General features: G+C 62.9%; 2 protein-coding genes across 7 annotated transcripts; one reads left to right on the top strand and one right to left on the bottom strand.

The window, feature by feature from the left end:
- Nucleotides 1–1080: 1080 nt before the first annotated feature.
- FAAP100 (FA core complex associated protein 100) lies at nt 1081–11332 on the top strand. 5 transcript variants are annotated; one of them, XM_059907842.1, is made up of 10 exons: nt 1081–1328; nt 1517–1635; nt 2498–3459; nt 4657–4813; nt 5352–6124; nt 6218–6354; nt 7615–7731; nt 9739–9825; nt 10245–10382; nt 10689–11332. In XM_059907842.1, the coding sequence occupies exons 1-9, from the start codon at nt 1164–1166 to the stop codon at nt 10374–10376; spliced, it is 2649 nt and encodes an 882-aa protein (XP_059763825.1). In that variant the 5' UTR covers nt 1081–1163; the 3' UTR covers nt 10377–10382; nt 10689–11332. The 5 variants fall into 5 exon arrangements, with proteins under 5 accessions (XP_059763825.1, XP_059763826.1, XP_059763827.1 ...); XM_059907843.1 differs by having other exon boundaries at nt 10686–11332; XM_059907844.1 differs by lacking the exon at nt 9739–9825.
- A 2190-nt stretch (nt 11333–13522) lies between these two features.
- Nucleotides 13523–19419, bottom strand: FSCN2 (fascin actin-bundling protein 2, retinal). Of its 2 annotated transcripts, none has more exons than XM_059908088.1 (5): nt 18594–19419; nt 14966–15122; nt 14312–14525; nt 13866–14028; nt 13523–13728 (listed from the first exon to the last, which is right to left on the bottom strand). In XM_059908088.1, exons 1-5 carry the CDS (start codon nt 19417–19419, stop codon nt 13523–13525), a joined length of 1566 nt encoding a protein of 521 aa, XP_059764071.1. The 2 variants fall into 2 exon arrangements, with proteins under 2 accessions (XP_059764071.1, XP_059764072.1); XM_059908089.1 differs by having other exon boundaries at nt 13866–14033; nt 14404–14525.
- Between the last annotated feature and the right edge of the window lie 1320 nt (nt 19420–20739).

Here is a 20739-nt window from a genome sequence, read left to right as displayed (position 1 = left end):
CCAGAAAACACTTGGCAGCTGGGCTCCTTCAACTTGCCCTGTCTGGCCACACCCCTCCAGATGCCTCTTTCATTCATGGGTGTCTGACCTTGGAGACTCTCCCACTGGCTTCTTAAAGGAGAGGGGTGTGATTGACCTGTCTGCAGGCACCTTTCAGGGTCGCTCTGGGTCTCAGTCTCATTCGGAGAACTCTTGGCCCCTCTCCCCAAAGCCTTGGAGGACAGTGTTGGGAAGGAGAGGTGTCTTGCCCTGTCTTCACCCTGACCCTCCAGGCTGATTGCTGGTGAGCTGGCCCCCTTACCAAGGCCCAGCCAGTCATTTTCTTCATGGTTTTCTGCCCTCAACCCAGAATTCCTCTGGCTTACCCTTTTTCCCCACTGTCCGTTCAGACCAACACACCCACAGACAGTTCATTCAGGCATGAAAGAAGGGCTACTTCTGTCCATGTTAAGCTCAGACGCGGCAGTGTCCCGGGGACGGGGTAGGCGTGGGTGTGGCTCCGCAGCTCAGAGGTAGGAGACTCATCCCTAGACCGAGAGCCCCACCCCCACCCCACCCCCCGCCTGTGGAAGTGGCAACACCTGACGCTGCCCGCCCCCTCCTGGAATTCACAGATCCAACCGCCCCGCAAAACGCTAGAAGGTCGACTTAGGAGTGCACCGTCCGCTCGGAGGAGACGCGTTCTGACGGGCCGCCACCCTGGGGAAGCCAGTGTACTGGCCCAGGTCCGGGAGCCGGCCCGGCCCTCGGGCGCACGAGGGAAGCGCGACTTCGGGCGGGTCCAATGGAGCCCCGGGGGAGGACGGACGAGTGGAGAGACCAAGGCCCTTGGGCTTCCCGTGTTTGGCTTTAAACACGTTGGCCCTTTGCCAAACCGTTGTATGTCCACTAGCTTTACCTCAATGGTGTCCCCTTCGGCCCAGGGGCCCGGGCTCCCGCGGAGCCTCTTAAGACCTGACGCGCAGCCGCCCCACCCCCGGCTCCGGCCCCGCCCCACCCCCGGCTCCAGCCCCGCCCCCGCCCCCGCCCCCGCCACGCCGCTGTACGGCGGAGACCGCGCTGCGACCTGGGCGGCCGTAAAGCGCCGCGCCCCGCCCCGCCCCCGGCACCGGCGCTGCGAGGCCGAGACCCTTCCGGTGGCTGGGCTCCCTGGCGACCCCACGATGGCTGGCCTCGCGCCGCGGGTCGAATACCTGGCGGGCTTCTGCTGCCCGCTCGGGGGCCTGGCGGCGGGCAAGCCTCGCGTGCTGTGCCACGGGGCGGAGATCTTCCTGTCCACCGGGAGCGAGCTGGTCTATGTCTACGACCGGGAGGGGCGGCTGCTGATCGTGAGCACCCGGCAGGCCGGGGAGGGGCCAGGGACCGGGGGAGAGGGCGGAGCGGGGGTCCTGGGCCCTGGAGGGGGCGGGGCCGGGCGGGAATCCACCGAAGGCCCGGCGTATTTGAGGAGTTTGTACTCCACCTCCCCTGGGCCCCACGCGCCCGGTCTCACTCTGCCTTCTCCCCGGACGTCCAGGCCGTGTACAAGTTTCCCGGTCAGGTGTGGCACCTGGAGCTCCTGGCCCTTCGCAGGGCGCTCTACGTCCTGTGCGCTCGGAGCGGCATCTATTGCTTGTCTTTGGACCAGGCGAGCAGGTGAGGCATGGTCGCTGGACGGCACTGCTTTGGGCGGGTCCACACTTGCCTCTCCGGGGTTGAGGCGGACATGGCCTCAGATGGGCTTCTCGCTGTCCCTGACTGGTAGGTACTTCTCTGCCCTCCTCAAACACTGCCCCTGTGACCTATACGGTCCGCTTACCCCTGGACTGGGTTCAGAATGAGCACTCACCAGGCCTCCAGGGTGGGGATGGTGGGCTCAGGGCCAGCTCTGAAGTCTTGGGGGCCCCTGTTCTCAGCACCTGCCTTCTCTAACAGGCTCCTGCTCACAGAGAATTCTTAGTAAACGGGGTTCAAGCGGCTGAGTCTGCAGCCGGGAGCAGGATGCTGCCCCTTTGGCTTTGATGGGCCTTGGTGGGTCAGGCATGACACACCTATGAGGTGGGTCTCTGTGAACCCTGAGTCAGTGGTTAAAGGAGTTTCACCATCCCTCCCCCGCCACCCCCCAGTACCAGTGCAGAGCCTAACCAGTGCAGAGCCTAGAGCCTAGACTCGGGCACCTATTCACTACTGGTTTAGAAGATAAAAAGATAGCAGGTGTGATTCACAGCCGAGGCCTTGGGGGTCTGACAGTTCTGCACTGATGAGAGTTTTCTGTCCAAACCCCATTTCTGGAAGGCTTGGTAGATCCTATTATGCGCGTGTCCCTGGGTGATTGGTGGGGAGCAAAGCAGTCCGTGGAGCAGGTGGGAGGCACTGTGGCATGCCAGCTGCTCCCTGGTGGCTATAACAGTCACTGAGATCGCTCCTTGTACAGACCCCAGGCCCATCGTGTCAGTGGCAGGCTGTCATGAAGGGAGCTTGTGAGCATTGTAACTGACATTTGCCTGTGTTCTCAAAGGTCTGTGAGCCGGGATGACGAGGATGACAGGGACGACCAGGACAGTGAGGATGGGCAGGTCGATGAGCTCCCTGCCCCTGTGATCCCCGTGCACCCAGACACCTGTGTGCTCCCCAGTGCCACACTGCATGCCTTCACCGTGCTCGATGACGTGCTCATCACCCTGGCACAGGGCCCCACCCAGTGGAAGGTGCAGGTGTTTGAGCGTCCATGTCCAGGGGAGGACCCTAGGCCCGGAGGCCAGATTGGAGAGGTGGAGTTGTCCACCTGCACCCCCCCAGCTGGGAGCCTGGGGGAGCCCACAGCCCCCCGCTTCCTCCCAGTGCTGTGCTGTGCGTCACCACCAGGCTCCAGGGCCCCACATGGCCACCCGTGGGGCTCTGGGGGCGTCACGCTGGAGGGGCCCCTCTTTGGGCTACTCTTTGGATCCGATGCCTCCCTCCTGGAGTCGCCCGTGATCCTCTGCGGTCTCCCCGATGGCCAGCTCTGCTGTGTGGTCCTCAAGACCCTGGTCACCTCCAGGTCTGCCCCTGGTGATCCGAAGGCCCTTGTCAAGATCCTCCATCACCTGGAGGAGCCTGTCATCTTCATTGGAGCCTTGAGGACAGAGCTGCCGTCCGAGGACGTGGAGGACGCGTACTGTGACTGCCTGGTGGCACTCGGTCACCATGGCCGGACACTGGCCATCAAGGCCAGCTGGGACGAGGCAGGGCATCTGGTGCCAGAGCTGCGGGAGTACAGCCTCCCAGGGCCTGTGCTCTGTGCGGCCCGCGGCAGGGGCGGCCATGTGTACCACAGCACCCCCTCGGACCTCTGTGTAGTGGACCTGGCTCAGGAGAGCTCCCCCTGGGACCTCACGCAGCGTGACAGGGCCCCAGGAGGCCTGCCCTCTTTGCTGTGTCCAGCCAGCTTGAGTGCCTGCAGCGTCGTCACCCTCTCTGTGTCATCTAGGGCGCCTGAAGGTACGAACCACGGCTGAAAGCTAAAAACCAAAGCCATGGGGTAGGTGGAGCCTCCGCTCTGATGTCTCCTCCCTGTGAACTGGCCATCCTCCTCTCCCTGCCTCATTCCTGTTCTCCGTAAAACTGCCCGGGCAGGCCCACCCTCCTCTGGCATAGCCTCGTGGTTGATGCTCCTTGTCTTGGGGTCCTGGGTGGGTTTAGGGGCGGGGCTGTGCCACTCTCCCTGGGTAGGGTCTGCACCTGAGTGACCCCGGGCAAGAGCATCTTCCCATGGCCAGTAGTGCAATGGAAATTCAAATCAGTTCAGGTCAAACCTTTATGTTTTTTTGGAAACTTAGTTACCATGTGGCCTCCAACGAGTCCACCCTGCACCAAAGGCAGGGGGCATCGCCAAGCTCTGATGTTTGTGTTCTCCCCAGACAGAACCGGAGGGAGTTTCAGCCATGTTTGCCCAATGTTAGGGGAGAGAGATAAGAGCCCCCCTCCCCCTAGCGCATATTCCCCTTAAGATAGCCCAAGAATGCACTGTAAGGCCTACCGTGGACCATACTCGATATGAAAGAAATGCTTTTGAAGTGAAAAGACTGCTGTCTCTCCCACAGGGAAAGAGAGACACATGTGGCAGGGAATGGGGGAGCCACACCTCTGGGCGGGTCTCAGGGCCTAGTGGTACTGGACTTGGAGAACCAGCAGGTCACAGGAGATGGAGCCTGTTTCCCGGGGAGCTCCCTGGTAGGCCAGGAGTGGGAAAGGAGACAGAAAGATGTCGAGGAGAGGCGGCAGGCTTCCAGAAAGGCCCCAGTGAGAGCCGCTGGCCAGTGGAGGAAGCCTGGGACCTGTGTAGCACCTGCTTCTCTTAGGAAACCTCAGAGCAGCTTTGCTGGGGGTTGGGGGGCTGTTGAGGGGGGGATGCACCCAGCTGATTTGATGGCCCTTGTCTGGTCCCTTTTAGTCCTGTCCATGTATAAGGTGACGCCTCTGCTGTGCTGACACCCTGTCCCAGGGAGGGTCCTTCACAGCATGTGTCCAGCCCAGGACACGCCCCAGGCTCTTTGGGGATGTCTCCAGAACCCTCTTTTCCTCACCTGGGCACAGGTGTTTTGCCAACAGTTATCTGAGTCCCAGGAACTGCTGCATGTTCCCAGCAGCATGCCCCTCCCTGCCTGTTGACCAGGCCCCACGTGTGTCCACCTGCAGGGGGTGCTGAGCTCCTGGCCCTGTCTGCCAAAGGCCGGCTGATGACCTGCAGCCTGGACCCGCACTCTGAGACGCCTCACCCCACCAGAGTGACCTCGGCGAATGCTGGCCAAAAAATTAAGGAGTTGCTGTCTGGAATTGGCACTGTCTCTGAGAGGTGACCAGTGGGCTGAGGCTCGGGCAGAGGCTGGCATGGTGTCCACGGAAGGCGGTGTCCTGGGTGGTGGCGCTGGTCCGGGACAGGCCTGTTACTTTGCCTCTGGCCCCCGCGATAGCCCCAGACGTTGTGTTGCCTGGCCAAAGATGGCACTAAATGCCAGCTGTGGGCGCCAAGCCCCTGTGGTTTAGGGTCATTTCTAGCGTGCCTGCCATCCTCTGGGATATCACGGTGGCACCACAGAGGAGCAAAGGAGCCGACCTGGAACACGTTGGGGAGCACGTTGGGGGTGGCCAGCGCCACCGTGGGCACCCCTGGCTCAGTGGCCCTGAAGGGGGTGAAGTCTCCGTGAGCCCGGTGGGCGAGGCCAGGCTGCCAAGTACAGGCTGCCCCAGCTCCATCCTCTGCTGCTGGAGAAGGAGGTTGGGTCAGACGATTGCATGGGCAGGACAGGAGCCCCTGAGGTGGGGGCTCTTCACCTGATGCTGGAGGAAGAACGAGGTCTGGGCCCTCCCTCAGCAGCCATGTCTGTTTCCAGAGTGTCTTCTCTGAAGAAGGCGGTTGACCAGCGGGACAAGGCCTTGACCTGCCTCAACGAAGCCATGAACGTGAGCTGCGCCCTGCTGTCGAGCCGGGAGGGTCCTAGGCCCATCTCCTGCACCATCAGCACCTCCTGGAGCCGCCTGCAGCTGCAGGACATGCTGACAGCTACGTGCCTGCTGGAGAACAGCAGTGGCTTCAGCCTGGACCGGGGCTGGGCCCTGTGCATCCAGGTGCTCCGCAGCTCCCGGGCCTTAGACCTGGACTCGGCTGTCTCGGCCATCACCTACACCATCCCCGTGGACCAGCTCGGCCCTGGCGGTCAGCGTGAGGTGACGCTGCCTCTGGGCCCAGGAGAGGACGGTGCACTTGACCTGCCCGTGACAGTGTCCTGCGCGCTCTTCTACAGCCTCAGGGAGGTCGTGGGTGGGGCCCTTGCCCTCACGGACCCTTTCAAGGACCCCCCTTCGAATGAATGCACCCCTGACGTCCTGCCTGAGCAGGAGGGCGTGTGCCTGCCCCTGAGCGAGCACACAGTGGACATGCTGCAGGGCCTGCGCTTCCCCGGCCTGGCTGCACCCCACACGCAGGCCCTGGGCCCACTCAGCCCTGCCAGAGACCCCATCCACACCTTCCTGGGAACTTGCTGCGGGCCAGTCAGCCAGCCGGCAGGACCAGCGTCCCTGCGGGCCAAGTACCTGCCCCCGTCAGTGGCCACCATCAAGGTGTCGGCAGAGCTGCTCAGGGCCACCTTAGGGGACAGTCACGCAGGTTGGTGGCACCAGCTGGCTTCGCTGAGGCCTGGAGCCCTTCCTCTCTCTCCCAGGATCTGCTCAGCCTCACAGCCGCACCTCTCTCCTCCAGGCGTGTCCCTGTGTTGTGCCACCCTGCAGTGGCTCCTTGCCGAGAATGCCGCCGCAGACATCGTGAGGGCCCAAGCACTGTCCTCTGTCCAGGGAGTGGCCCCAGATGGCACTGATGTCCACCTCATCATCCGCGAGGCAAGCAGGGGTCAGCTGTCCTGCCTGTGGGGAAATCGGCCTCGACAGCAGCAGTTCTGAGTAGGGTCCCTGGGTTGCTCAAGAGGAATCAGATTCTGGGGCCCACCCTCCAGAGGATTCCGATGCATCCGAGTTCGAGAGGCGGGCTGTGATGGGGTGGCCTTCGTGGGGCCGGGGGCAGCGTCAGCTCCCAGCCAGGTCTCCATGAGTACCACCCTGTCCAGCGCTCTCAACGCGTGGCCCCTGCCCTGCGTACTGCTGGAGTTCACAGCCAGCCGGAGTGGGTCGCTCACTTGTACTCCCAGGGGCAGCACGAGCAACTCCAGGCTCCAGGCCACTAAACCCCTAGACCACCAGGATGCCAGGCCCCATCACAGGCGCCCCATGTGCAGGGGCCGCTGAGACACCAAGGTGGAGCTCAGTCCTCTAGCCCCGTTCCTCGCACAAACCTTCCTTCCCGAGACTCTCCTGGCAGCCTCGGGGTCATGTCCAGCAGACCCTCGTGCTACAGCATTGGAGGCTCTGGCGGAGCATCCCGTGTGGCCGGGCACACCTTGCTGAGGGTGGTGGGTGGAGGCTGCCCACTGGACAGCCCTTTCAGGTCAGGCCACGACTAGTCAGTGTCAAGGTCAGGTGTCCCTGGGGCCTGGTGGTGGTTCTGCAGGTGGCAGAGAGGGGTGGGTGCCCCAGTGCATCCCACGATTCCAGAAGGAAGAGCTGCCAGGGACAGTGTCCTTCCTAAGGTCTCTAGGCCCCTGGGGTCTTGCCTTGTGTCCTGGCTCTCGCCCATCTTTGCCAGATTTCATCTTTGGCTGGAGGGCACTGGGCTGACCTCACTTGCCCAGCCTCCTCCCTGTTTTCACACCTGCAACCCTGACCCTGCTGTCCAGTGCCTCAAGATGCACAGTGTGGGCCATGGGTGGGTCCGGGTGTGGGCTGTCCGTGGTGGTGCAGCCACAGCAGGCACTTTTTCTGGAGTGAGTGCCACGGATCTGCATGCTGAGGGAAGAGGGGTCTTCCTGGACAGATATTCCAAAGGAGCAGCTTTGCTTTTGCTTGGCTAGCTGGTTCTTCAGGTGAAAACTCATGTTGAGTGTGGAGATCCAGCCCCGGGAGTCCCCTGAGCTTTGCCCACAGTGGGATGTAGAGGGGCAGCCCAGGCTTCACATGCCCCTGCCAGCTTGGACACTCCTGCTGGCCACGCTGCCCTCGGGCAGGGCAGAGCTGTGGATGGCCAGTGAGGCTCCTTGTGTGTTGCAGGTGGCCGTGACCGACCTGTGCCCAGCAGGGCCCATCCAGGCCATGGAGATCCAGGTGGAGAGCTCCTCTCTGGCCAACATGTGCAGGGCACACCACGCCATCGTTGGGCGTTTGCAGGTCTGTCGGTCATCATGGGCTTGCTTGGGAAGTCTCTGTGGGGTGTTGGGGACACAGGACCCTGGTGGTCTGTGGCTTCCTGCCCGGGGTTGCAGGTAAGCTGTGGGCGGTTGGGAGGTGGGTTGGGGACTTGCTGCTCACCCTCCTGGCAGTAGCTCCCAGTGGCCTGTGAGCACACGTGGTTAAAGGGAGACAGTCCACTGGCGACCAGCGTGAGATTTCTTCTACACTTGCATGGAAAGGCCAGGCTCGGGCCCCGGGACCAGGTGTCTGCTAGTCTGGGCCTCCACGTCTTTGCCAAGAAAGCGGGAGTTGGTAGCCAGCCCCTCCCATACACACAGCCCCAGGGGCCCTTCCTGCTGCTTCACTGCCGTGTGCGGCTACTGGGGCTGCAGCCCCAGGACCTGAGGGGAGGTCTTTGTGTTCTGGAGGGAAGCCTGTCAGCTGGTGCCCTTGGCAGGCTGGGCGCAGGGTCAGGTGGCCCATCTCCTGCCTGTTCTGCGTGTGTGCAGCCTCGGCTGCGCAGAGGGGTCCAAGGTGGCAGCTGTCAACTGATTCCCACGCTTTTCCTTAAACGTGGACTCTGCATCAGCCTCACCTGGGAGCTTGGTGCACGTCCCTAGGCCCCACCCCAGACCCCAAGAGTCAGAGAACCTGCAGTCCAAGCTCCGCCAGGGATCCGAGGCTGCTGTTCTAGACCTACCAGTGCACCCAGGCGAGCCTGGCGGCCAAGCCGTGACCAGAGGTCCCCCTCAGGCACTGCTGTGACGGCCCCGCTGTGGCACATCCATGGCTTCACGCCCGGGCTCAGGAGTCCCCTGTCCCCAGAGCAGAGCTCCCACCCCTGCATTTCTCTCCCCCAGAGGGCGCCCCGTGTTGCTCTTGCCGGGCCTGAAACAAGCAGGGCTGTCTCCAGACCCGCTGAGCGCGGCAGTTGAGAGGTGGACAGTTAGTGAGAAGCTGGGGGAGGAGCGTACCGACCAGACTTCCAGCAAGAAGGGGAGTTAGTGTCCTGGGGCTGCCGGAACAAAGTGCCGCAGACGGGACACACTGCGTTCACTTTGGAGACAGGGATCCAGGTGTCCGCAGGGTGGTTCCTTCTGAGGCCTCTCTTCTGGGCGCATGGATGGCCGACTCCTCCCTATGTCCTCACATGGTCATCCCTCTGCATATCCGTGTCCTGATCTCTTCTTAGAAGGACACCAGTCCTGTGGGATTAAAGCCAACCCACGTGACCTCATTTTAACTTGATTATCTGTGAAGACTCTCTCTCCAAACAGTCATCGGGGGTGCTGGGAGCTGGGGCTTCCAAGTGTGAATTTGGGAGGCATGATTCAGCCCCCAGTGGAACACTGGGGACACGCCCTTGATGGGAATCTTCTTGTGGGCTGCAGACCTCTGTCCTCCCTCTGCTGACACTGTGCTGTGTAACGGGAGTGTTCTCATGACAACCGGCGTTCATTCACCTGGCCGCTTGGAATCTGGGCGGCCTTGTCAGGTGTGCAGCTTCTGCCACTGGCAGCATCTCCTGCTGCCCCTTGGGGTGTCGGGGTCTCTTCTCTGCTCTGCCCCAGAGGCCAGCGGGAGCTTTGCTTCCTGGATCCGTCTGCAAGCTTGGGTCCAGCCCTGAGAGCTGGCCAGGCTGCCTCCAGAAAGCAGGACGTGAAGCAGCCCTCTCCTCTCGTGGGCCAAGATAGGAACAGCGGTGCCAAGGCCTGAGGCCAAGGATGGGGAAGGGGTGGCGGTAGGAGGTGGGTAGTAAGGGGAAAGGGCCGAGAAGAAAGTTACTTGCAAGTAAATGATCATCAGGCTGGGGTTCGTGTGCCCTGCCGCCTGAGGTGAAGGTTAACTGGGGGCGAGGCAGGGAGGCCTGATGGATGGTTCGGGGAGGGGGAAGGGCCACCTGGCTCTGTGGGCTGGAGGACAGGTGCCAGGAGCCCTGGGCGCTACCTTGGGACACATGGGAGAAGCACCCTCTCCAGCCGTGTGCCCCTTGTGTCCCCCCAGAGGCTGGTCACGGAGCAGGCTGCCCGGGGCTCCAGCCCGCCTGACCTCCGCCTGCAGTATCTCCACCAGATCCAGGCCAACCATGAGGTGAGGTCCTTCAGGGATCCGTGCCCTGAACCTTCCACCAGCCTGGGCTCCTCTGGGGACACACACAGGCACTGGGGTATTGCCCAGCTTGGCAGGGCCTCCCAGTCCTCACAGCCGAGTCGGGTCTGGGCTCCTGTTGCAGGGGTGAGGTGGGGACAGAGTGGGCACGGCCACTCCTCCAACCTGTCCCACATCGGCTAGGACACGCCTGTCCCCTGGGGACATGGTCTTCCCTCAGCCCAGCCACGCCTCCTGTCCCGAGGGGTCATCACGTTAAGGCCACAGATGAGTGTTTTTCCTGGGCCACCTACCACAGTCCGAGTAGGATCTGCACGTGGAGGGTGTCCCCCAGAGGGACCCGCTGACATGCCCAGTGGGAAGGTGGGGCCCTAGCTGCTGCCGCCCATTCCTTCCTGTAGACGCTGCTGCGGGAGGTGCAGACCCTGCGGGACCGGCTGTGCACGGAGGACGAAGCCAGCTCCTGCACCACCGCCCAGAGGCTCCTGCAGGTGTACAGGCAGCTCCGCAGCCCCAGCCTCCTCCTGCTGTGATGCCAGGTAGGCCGCACCCCGCCCCAGCTCTGTCCCTGCTTCCGGCCCCTCTAACAACTCACAGTACCTTCGTGGTTTTATGGAGAAAACCTGTCTCCTGACCTGGGCGGCACTGTGGGCCTGGTTACAGCTGGGGAAGGTCTGGGGTGAGTGCAGCCGGCCCCCCAGATGGCCACCTGGCGCCCCCCGGGTGGGTGTGCTCAGAAGAGGCAGCTCGTTTAGCAGGTGTGTCAGGGTAGCGAGGCGGTCCGTGACCCCGCTGGGCAGGGGCCTGCTCGTCCTCCTGCATCACTGCTTCCTTTCCTCCAGCAGCTGCCACGGCCTCCGCGCTCAACCTCGACACCGCTGGGCCGCCTCCCACCCAGAACGTCGGGGCTGGATCACGGACATCCCTCCACTCAGAAGCGGGGCCCCGGCCATGGGGTCCAGACTCCAGAGCAGGAGCACCGTTGCCCTAGCGGCCTGCAGAGGCCGCAGAGACAGGGCTTCTGGGTTGAGCCTCGGGCGGTGTGTTTTGGTGGTTGTCGCATTCCCACCGTGGTGCCCAGAGCCCAGGGCTGCCCCTCTTGGCAGCATCACCCGCCCACGCACAGACCTGTTGTCCAGCACTGTCCACACCTGTCCAACTGCCTCGCTCTGGGTGCCTCGGCCCCGCTTCTCTGCCGCCGCTGGGGTTACCGGGTGGGAGGGTGCTCCCTGTGACCAAAGCACAATGGCTGTGGGGGAGGGGGCATTCCTGCAGGTGCCCTGTGGCCAAAACAACAACTTGGTGCCTCCGGCCGGGGCCACACCCAGCGCCCAGCACTGTGCATTGTTTCAAGGGTCCCTGGGAGCAGACAGCAGCCCTGGTGTGGCTCCGGTGCTCTGGGGAGGGTGTCTCTCCCCCAGACTTCACTCGGTGCTTTCCTGCGAGGCACCCTGCCTCAAAAAATGACCCTTTCTGGTGCTCTGCCTTGGCCTTGGCTGTTTTTTAGCCCTCCCCCTTCAGTCTGGTGGCAGCTTTGACCTGGATTCCTGGACACACCCCCAGCTCCAAGCCCCCAACAAGTCTGGTGGCCACTGCACGGCCCAGATGAGCCTTGAACTGACCTCTAGGGGGCCCTCAGGCCAGCAGGAAGCTTCAACGCTGGGGTGAAGTGGTCTCTGCAGGGCCGTTCAGGCCATGAGGGTCCCTGCCCAGGAGGACCAAGGCCACCTCCTCGTCGCCCTCCATGGAGGGAGAGGGGCTGGTGGGGTGCTCCGAGTTGGGGTCTGGGAGAGTGGCTGATCGCCACATGGACCCAGCACTGAAGGGTTCTTCAGGGTGGGAGGGAGGATGGGGGGGGGGCCAGCCCACTCAGTACTGTCCTGTTCCTTCTGTCCCTGAGGTTGCTGGGAGCAGTGTGACAGCTGCCTTCTCCAAGGATGAGCAAGCAGTCCACCTCCAGCTTCTGCTGGTCCTAACGCAGCCTGGAGGGGAGCTGTGGCCCAGCCAGCGAAGGGCCTGCACCCCCTTAGTCCTGTCCCCGGCTGTTTCTGAGGGTCGTCTTTCTGTCACCTCCCTGAGTGCCACGGGGGAGGATGGAGTGGTCAGTCCAGCCCAAAGGGACCCCCAAGCACTCTTCCCTGCCTCCCCTCTCCAGCTGCTGCCCCAGGCCGTGCGGGCTCCACTCAGCGATTGTCTCAAGCCAAGTACACTGGCCAAGGTCAGCAAACAGGAGACCCCTCCTTGGCACCCTGTGGAGCACGTGAACACTGGTGCCAGCTTCTTTCAGGTCAAGAGTGCCCCGCAGATGGGCCCCCAACCCTCCTGTCCCATATGCCACCAGGGGGCAGTGCAGACCACAGCTCAGGACAATCACTCATTCCTTCCGGGGCCAGGCTCCTGCGTCTGGTACTTGCAGGGTCAGTTGGAGCCCACCTTGAAGTGTGTTGGCCCATCTGGCTTCCAGCCCTTCTTCATCCCTAAGGTGAGGGGAGCCCAGCGAGGCGGGGAGCCAGCCAAGGGGGGCCCTGGGGAGAGACTGGGGAGGGGTCCTTGCTGGTCTTCCCCACCCCCAGGATGCCTCACCCCTTCCTGTCCTCCCTGGCCATATGTGTCCAGTCTCCTCTGGAACCAGCTCTGCACCCCTTCCTTGCTGCCCTCCTTTCCCAAAGTGCCTCACACTGGCCAGACTCACTGGAGGTGGGGCTTCAGGCCCCAGGCAAGGGTGGGGAGAGGGGTGTGGGCTGAGGGGAAGGGTCAGTGAGGTCACCTGTGTCTGTGGTCTCCCCCTACTCCAGGCTCTAGACTGTACCCCCAGCCCTCCATCACCCCAGTCCCCAAGGTCCAGGCCAATCCCAGGGGGCATGCCTCCCACCCCACTCCCACCTCCAATGGTCCAAGGTTACCCAGCCCATAAGAGACACTGCCCTGGGTGGGGGTCCTTGGGGACACGGGGGTTTTGGGTGCCAGCTGGTTTGGGGAGGCACATGGGTAAACCATGGGCCTTGTCCCGGTCATCCACCCTTCCTAGGCTAGGTGGGGCTGGGTGGCAGCAGGCTGGTGCAGAGGCTGAGAAGGGCCCTCTCCCCCATGGCTGACCACACACAGCCCTGTTTGGGACAGGTGGGTGTCACTTCTCCATCAGGTGCTTCCAGGATTCCCTAAGACCCTGCCCTTGGGGAAGGGAGCAGTGATGTGCGCTATGGAGACTCCGAAGACCCTCTGACCTACCTGACTTGCTGGGGCCTGGGATCAGGCTCCTTCCAGCTCCCCCACCCCCACCCTGGTCCTGCTGAGTAGAGTGGGGGGTCCCCTCTCCCGGGCTTAGGGAGGAGACGTGCACCAAGGAGAGACAATCCCGGGGGGGGTGGGTGGACAAGAGGAGGCCCGGGACTGGCTGTCCAGGATGGGGCTGTGGGACGTTCAATCGGCTGGACCCTCCTGGACAAGCCCCGACCTTGGATTTTCTGGGCATGAGGGATTGGGGGGGGGGGGGAGTAGTTGTCCAGTGGCCATCGCAGGAGCCCCAGGGCGGAGGGGCCAGGGACCGCTCCTGTGCAGCACTCTGAGACCAGCGAGCCTGCAGACCCTCCGCGCACACCCTTCCCCACCCCGAGCGGCGCCACTGACCCGCGAGCCGCTGGTCACAGACACGGTTTAATGGGGGACAGGAGGGCGGCACTCAGTACTCCCAGAGCGCAATCCCGGCCGGCGCGTCTGCGTCTGCGCGCAGCAGCCCCGAGGCGCCACCGCGCAGGTACTTTCCGCTCCGGGCGCGGATGGCCAGGCGGCCGCGCTCACGGAACTCAAACAGGAAGTCCTCGGCGCGCTCGCCGTCGCTGCACACGCTGCCGTGGCTGCCGGTGTGCCAGAACCCGCCGCCGCGGCCTGGGGGTTAAGGGGAGCGGGGGTCGGCGGGCGGCTCGCTCCCGACCCCGCGGTCCCCCCATCCCCCTCGGTGTCCCCCACTCTCTCCGGGCCCCAGCTCCTCGCGCTCCCCCCACTCCCATCCCGCACGCCCGCACCTCGGATCTGGTAGGCGCCGTCGCTGAAGCTCAGGTGGAACACGTCGTAGACGGAGCGGTTGGTGTCCAGCTGGTTGGAGCCTCGGCGGTGGCAGACGAAGCCGTCCAGGCCCCGCAGCACGAGGATGGGCCGGTTGATGAGCTTGAGGATAAACTCTTCGTCCTCACCTGATGGCAAGAAAGGGGTTGAGGGGCCTTAACGGGGCTCCCCTGGAAGAGCTCCAGGCCTGGACTCACTGCTCAGCTTGTGTGCCTCGATCTGCCACTGCCATTGCCTTATGTGGCCTTAGCCAGGGGCCTGTGGCCGTTGAGCCCCCGGTTCCCCAAATGTGCGGCAGTGATCAGGGTGCTCTGGATCTGCTCCCCCACGTCAAGAGCAATGATCTGGACCAGCAAGTATGACTACTGTCGTGGACAGCAGCAGCTTCACAGGGAGGGAGAGGGGCCAGCCCTTGTGGGGACAGGGTCTCCGAGCTGGCCGTGTTCCCAGGCAGAGGGCCCCGCCCCAGTCTCCCCAGGGAATGAGGGAAGTGCTCACCCACAAAATCGCTGATGGCCGCCAGCTGCCCGTTCTTCTTCATGCACACATAGCGCCCATTGCTGGCCTTGAGGGCCACCCGCCGGCCCCGCCACTCCATCTCAAACATGGTGTTCGCAGAACTGGAAGGGACAGGTCAAGGTCCCCTCAGAGGAGCAGGATGTGGGGGCTCAGGGTCAGGCCTCCCCATCCCCCTCAAGTCCAATACCACCCCCTCAGGGGGAGGGACAGGCACTTGCCTTCCACTGATACCCCCACCACCATTAAGAGCTGTCCCTCACCCCAGTGGGCATTCTTCCCTGGCTGGGCTGCTGTGTGGTCCCCGTGGTTGAGGTAGAGGTGGTGATGCAGGTGGTAGTGGTAATAGAGATGATGGTGGTGCTGGTGCTGGTGCTGGTGGAGGAGGTGGTGGTGATGGTGGTGATTCTGGAGGTGGTGGTGATGGTGATGGTGGAGGTGGTGATGGTGATGGTGATGGTAGAGATGGTGATGGTGGAGGTGGTGATGGTGATGGTGGAGGTGGAGGTGAAGATGGTCATAGAGGTGGGGATGGTGCACTCACACTTGTGTGGCTGTGGCCTGGATCCCCCCGTGGGTGACCAGGGTCCAGTAGCCCCCAGTGCTGGAATAGAAGGTGCACTTCTTTGTCTCCTGGTCAATTTGCATCAGGAAAGTCTCATGATCCAGTTCTTCGTCTTGGTTGGCGGAGACATTGACCCCTGGAGGGAGGAGATGGGAAGCCCCTCACGCCTCACCCTGGGTGGGGTGGGGAGCAGAGGGATGGGGAGGCATGCTCTTGGGGCAACCCTGAAGTCAGCGGGAGTCTCATCTAGAACCCTCTGGACTCTAGAAGATTTGGAGCTCTGCCCCAGGGCCATGTGGGCGTGTCATGGACCCATACACACTGCTCCCTAAAGGTACTTGCCCAGCTCCCACCACAGCTCCAGGAACCAGGCCCTTCCGTGCCAGCAAATCCCTTGCCTCTGCTAATCGTCAGGTAATCTGCTTGCTCCTGCTCTCTCGACCCAGGACTTACACCAGCTTCTATTTATAACTCTCCCCTAAGCCACTGGATGGACACAGTGGGGTCCCTGTCCTTCCCCAGCTGTGGCTCAGGACACAGCAGGGGCCTGGGGTTTGCTCCTGGGCGCTGAGCAGGGATTGGACCCCCCAGCCCCTCACTCACATGTGCGTGGTCTCCCAAGAGCCCTGAGGGAGGGCAAGGCTACTTGGGGCTCTGCCTGGGATTCCTGGGAGGGAGACGAAGGGGTCATCCATGACCAGGGTGGGGTGCAGCAGGCAGGCGGTGGAGCCTCCCCAGTATCTTCCCTTAAACCACATCCCTGTTCCATCGCAACTGGCCACTCCAAGAGATATGGCAGATCACAGAGGTCCCCTGAGGCTGGGGTCCAGCGGCTCCAGCTGAGGAAGCAGGAGGGAGTGTGGCAGACCCCCATCAGAGCCTGAGGGTCAGGGCCACATCCTGTCCTGCCCTGCCCCCAGTAGGTAGAGCCCAGACTGTGGAGGTCAGGACCTGTCACCCTTCATGGCTGTGCCCTCCAAAGCCCCCCAGGCTGGGGTCTGTCTCCCTTCTTACACAGATCATTGCTCAGAGCCAAAGAAGGTGGCCCAGCATTCTCAATGCCAATTCCACCGTCCCATCAGCAATACTGAACAAAGTGAGCGCCAGCTGCCCCTGGGCCCGCGATCAGCAGTAACAAAACAGATGGCGGCCCCTGCCCTTCTAGCACTGGTCCATGGGGAGCGGCGGACAACATGAATGGTGGTACATCCAGTGCCCATGAATGCTGTGGGTTTTGGCCAGGGACAGCCTCACTGAAGCAGACCTGAGGAGGTGAGGGAGCCATCCGTGCAGGGACTAAGGGGGGAGCGAGGCCAGGGGTCTAAGGCTGTGGCTGCACCTCCACCCCCATCTCTGAGGCCAAGCCATTGGTGTCCCCAGCATTGCCCCCCACACACCCCTTCCAGACAGGACGCAGCCTAGGGGCTCCATCTCACACAGCCGGCTACTCCTGGGGCCCTGACCTTGAGGCAGGAGAGGCTCCACGGAGTCCTGCTTGCCCGCAAAGAGTGTGGACCCCACTGTTCCAGGAGGGATTGGTCAAGTGGTGGGTGTCTGAGCAAGAAGGGGTGTCTGAGAGCATTTACAGAACTTTCCTTACTCCTGCGAAGACACAGAAGAGCCAGTGCCCCTCTTTCCTTTGGACTTTGTCCTGTCTGGATGTGAGCCTGGAACAGCAGCAGCCGTCTTGTGACCACAAGGGCACCAGCCTGAGGTCAGAGCTGTCCTGGGAGAGAGGTTCCTCGAAGAGGAAAGAGTGGAGGACTTTGGTGATGCCACTGAGCTGGCAGTGGTGCCTGCCGGGGATCCCACCACCCCCGTGCCTCCAGACTTCGTTTAGGTGAGATAATCAGTGTCCTTGTGGCTTAAGCCAATTTGCGGCCATTGTTACTTGCAGCAACGAACACTGCCTGCTGGGCGGCCCTGCAGCAATGCCACATCAGTGAGGGCCGGCAGCGGGCACAGCAGAAACAAGCAGAGCCTGGCTGATAGAGGCCGCAAAAGAAAAATATTGGCAGGAGAATCCAGGGTGCTCACAAACACTCCAGGGGGAAGGAGACGGGTTTGGGGGCTGCCTGACCAGCAAAATGACAAGGACCGAGGCACCACCACTCCACAGAAGCCACCAGTACAGCTACCTTGGAATCTAGTGGTACCGCTCCCCTCCTCCCGCAACACTGAGATGCCACACTCCACTTCCTCGAATGACTGGTAGCCAAGTCAACATCTGAATATCTCGGGGCCAGGTCCTGTGCCCTCAGGCTTATTGTAAGCAAAGCAGGGAGGCGAATGTGCGGTACCTCTGGCCTCTATAGTGGGAGGCAAATCTGGTCCTTTGTGGGGGACATCCCCCATTAAAGGGATGGGGTCAGATGCAGGGTAGTCCAGAGAATGAAAAATGGTTTATACAGCTACCATCCCTCACCACCACCATCATCACCACCATCATCACCATCTCCATCACTATCAACACCACCACCATCACTAGCAGAACACTAGCACCGTCTCTATTACCACAGCCGGTCTTACCATCACCTCCATCACCACCAGCTACCATCCCCACTACCACCACCACAAGACTCACTCACAAGCTGAACAGGGACAAATACTTTGTATCCAGCATCTCCTTTGACTCACAGAGAAAGCTTTTTCACACTGCTGCCCACCTTTTACTGACAAGCCAAGCATATGGGCCTTGGCCCAGGCCAGAAAGCGGTGTGGCCAGACAGTAGGACCTGACATGGGAAGGACCAGGGCTGTCTGTCTTCCCTCATGCCCCAGGACCCGACCACATGCCGCAAGTGCTTGGGGGTGTTTGCTGAATGCCGGTCCCTGCTCTGCACTGGCCTTGAAGACCCGGACTACAGGCAGGGGCCCCTAGAGCCACAGCTGGGCCACCCCTCCAGGTGCTCAGGGCCGGGACTCTGCCTTCTGGACCAGGTGGTGACAGTGAGCCGGGTCAGGGTGTGCCCAGCCACTCCTGGGTGCACAGAGCCAGGAACCCAAGCAGCTTGGGGCCACTCTGGGACCTCACCTTCTTCGAGGGGAAGTAGGAACTGCCCACGTTCACCCCACAGGCATGTGATCACATGTGGCAGGGCCCACCGGTCACATGAAGCAGGTGACCGATGATCCAGGACTTGGGGGGAGCCACGCCACACCTGTTGGGTAGAGACAGTGTCTCCCCACCAAGGAGTCCAGGCCCTGGAGGGGCCGCTTGCATCCCCCTGGCCTGGAGGAACCCCAAGGCCCCTCCCCACTCCACTCCTGCTGTCTCCTTGCCCTGCCCTTAGTCGCCTCCCAAACCCTTTAAATTTCAGAAGTGGGGTGATGGAAGGGAAGGGGAGGGGCGGGCAGGGGGCCAGCCCAGTGTGGGCGGGGCCTGCCCTCCTACGCCTCATAGCAGCTGGCCTGGGCCTCCACCACCTCCCGCTGGGCGCTGCCCAGCCTGCATCCAGTAGCTGTCCAGCGGGCCCAAGGCTCAGCAGGGACCCCATACGTGGCCCACGGCCCGCCCACCTACGCTGTGTGCTGCCACACACACGTCCCCACCCATCAGCTGCACGAGCCCCACACTGAGAGCACGCCAGCCCCGCACCCTCATTACCTTGCCGCACTGACACGTAGCGGTGGTTGGCGGCCACCAGCACCACCTGCGGGTGACTCTCCTCCAGGTCGAAGAGCTCGTCCTTGCCGGGCCGTGTGTTGCGGCCAGCCCTGAGCGTGCCTGCGGGTCCCACGGGCGCCAGGTAGCGGCCGTCACAGTCCTTGAAGGCCAGCTTGCCCGCCTTGAACTCAAGTGTGTAGCGGGCGCGAGCCTCGGGCTCCCAGACAAGGCGGCCATCGCTGCGCAGGTAGCGGCTGTCGCAGGACTTGAGGCAGTACTGCCGGTTCTGGAAGATGAGCGTGACGAGCGCATCCACGCCCCACGGTGTGTTGCTGTCCGCCGCGATCTCGTCCTCCTGCGGGCACAGGTGCGCGTAGCGCCGCCGGCTCACACTCAGCAGGTGGGCCTGCGGGTGGATGGCCAGGTGCACGGTCCACAGCTCAGCCGGGGTGATGGCTGTGGCGAAGCAGGACAGCTGGTCCTCAGTGCCGCCAAAGAAGCGGCCGTGCGGCTCCGACTGCAGCACCCAGCGCCCGTCAGGCTGCGGCAGGACCAGGAAGCGGCAGTCGCGGCCCGGCCGCTCCGCCTCGCAGGCCACGCGCCCGTCCTCCTCGGCTGACAGGTAGCGGCCCAGGTGGCTGCTGCGAAACAGCACTGCTGTGCCCTGGCCCGGGTCTGGCTCCAGCACCCACATCTGCTTCCTCTTGAGGCTGGGTGCCGAGGCATTGACCTTGAAGCCAAAGCTCTCAGCCGTCAGGTAACGGTCAGTATCATTGACGAGGCCAAACTGGATCTTCAGCACCTGGTGCAGGCCATTGGTGGGCATCTTCGGGCCTGGCTGAGGTCCCCAAGAGGGGCCTGGGAAGCTCTCTCTGTGTGCTCACGGCCCCCGAGGTCCCCCAGAGGCCTGGCTCGATGGGGTCGGCCCGTGGCCCCCAGGCCCAGCTGGCGTCATGGACCTGCTGCCCGATCGGATGCTGCCTCTGACCAGTGGTCACGGGCCCAGGCAGCTCTTACATGGCCAGCGGGCAGCAGAGGGCGGGTGGGAGGGCGGATCAGAGCTGTGCCGGCTTAGGAACAGCAGCAGCCTTTCGTTACCCCAGCTTGGATTTCAGCCACTCCCGGACTGCCCAGGGGCCAGAGCCCAGGGCCGGTAGGGCTGGAGAGCGCCACCCGCCGCAGGGCCGACCACCTCCTTGTCCTCACTGGCAGCTGCCCGGGCCCCAACTCGGGCCCTGTGCCCCGCTCTCTGGCCCCTGCACGTCTTGGCCTCTCTCCTTGCCCCCCACCTCCGGGCCCCCAGACCCACTGCACAGACTCCCCAACCCAGCCCAGCTCTTTCCCGAGGTAGAGAAAGCCGCCTGGTGGAAAACTTGCATGTGGCCGCAACCCGATCGCAGCCCTCCACCCTCAGCCGCCAGATCCAGTTACTGCTTCTCTGATTCCTGCTGCCAGGAGTGCGGCAAGGCCCCCAACCCAGGCGGCTGCAGCCAAGTCGCGCGCCATCCCCCTCAGTGGCCCCTGGGTCACAGCCTGCAGCCCTGAGTCTGATGCTTCCCGACGGTGGCCTGTGGCTGGGAAAGTGGCAGGCAGGGCTGTTGGTGCCAGTGAGTGGGGCCAGGCGCCCCCCACCCCATCCTGACAGCCATGGCACCCAGATCCAAACCAGGTGTGGAGAGGCAGTGTCTTGGCCGAATTCACACTGGCCAGGGAGCCTGGTTGTGTTGGGCCCCGGGAAAAGGGCCCTTGGTTTGGGCTGAGGTGGCAGCTGTGTGATGGAGAGTTACACCCGCCTTGCAGGTTGCACAGCGAGAGGGTGACATGGGAGCATGAACGTAGAGCAGACATTACTCCAGGCAGCACAAGGAGGCGGCAGGCTGTCAGACTCGGGGTCACGGGGCCAGGCTCTGACCTGACCCCTGTACCCTGAGCAACTCTCAGGCCCATAAGGTTGCTCTGTCTTCTACGGGCAAGCTCTGGTGAAGCCAGCCTTGATGGGTGGCCTTGGAGACCCCTGAACTGCTGTTCACATTGCCAGAGCGACTGGCCTGACTGCAGGGTCTTTATGGGCTGGGTCTGGGGATCACATAGGGCGAAGCTTTCCCAGCAGAGGGCTGAGGCCAGCAGGCTAGGAGAAGCCAGAGCT

This window comes from Balaenoptera ricei, chromosome 20 (genome assembly GCF_028023285.1).
Source record: "Balaenoptera ricei isolate mBalRic1 chromosome 20, mBalRic1.hap2, whole genome shotgun sequence".
Classification (NCBI taxonomy): Eukaryota; Metazoa; Chordata; class Mammalia; order Artiodactyla; family Balaenopteridae; genus Balaenoptera; species Balaenoptera ricei.
This window is presented reverse-complemented; position numbering and strand designations above follow the sequence as displayed.

Bases quoted from the DNA above. Each gene is read 5' to 3' on its own strand.
- FAAP100 (XM_059907842.1), top strand. From the start codon at position 1,164: ATGGCTGGCCTCGCGCCGCGGGTCGAATACCTGGCGGGCTTCTGCTGC. The intron at 6,125-6,217 runs GTTGGTGGCACC...TCTCTCCTCCAG, and splicing joins CTTAGGGGACAGTCACGCAG to GCGTGTCCCTGTGTTGTGCC. The intron at 7,732-9,738 runs GTCTGTCGGTCA...GTGTCCCCCCAG, and splicing joins CCATCGTTGGGCGTTTGCAG to AGGCTGGTCACGGAGCAGGC.
- FSCN2 (XM_059908088.1), bottom strand. From the start codon at position 19,419: ATGCCCACCAATGGCCTGCACCAGGTGCTGAAGATCCAGTTTGGCCTC. The intron at 14,526-14,965 runs GTGAGTGCACCA...TGTCCCTTCCAG, and splicing joins CAGGCCACAGCCACACAAGT to TTCTGCGAACACCATGTTTG. The intron at 13,729-13,865 runs GTGCGGGCGTGC...CTTAACCCCCAG, and splicing joins CGGCGCCTACCAGATCCGAG to GCCGCGGCGGCGGGTTCTGG.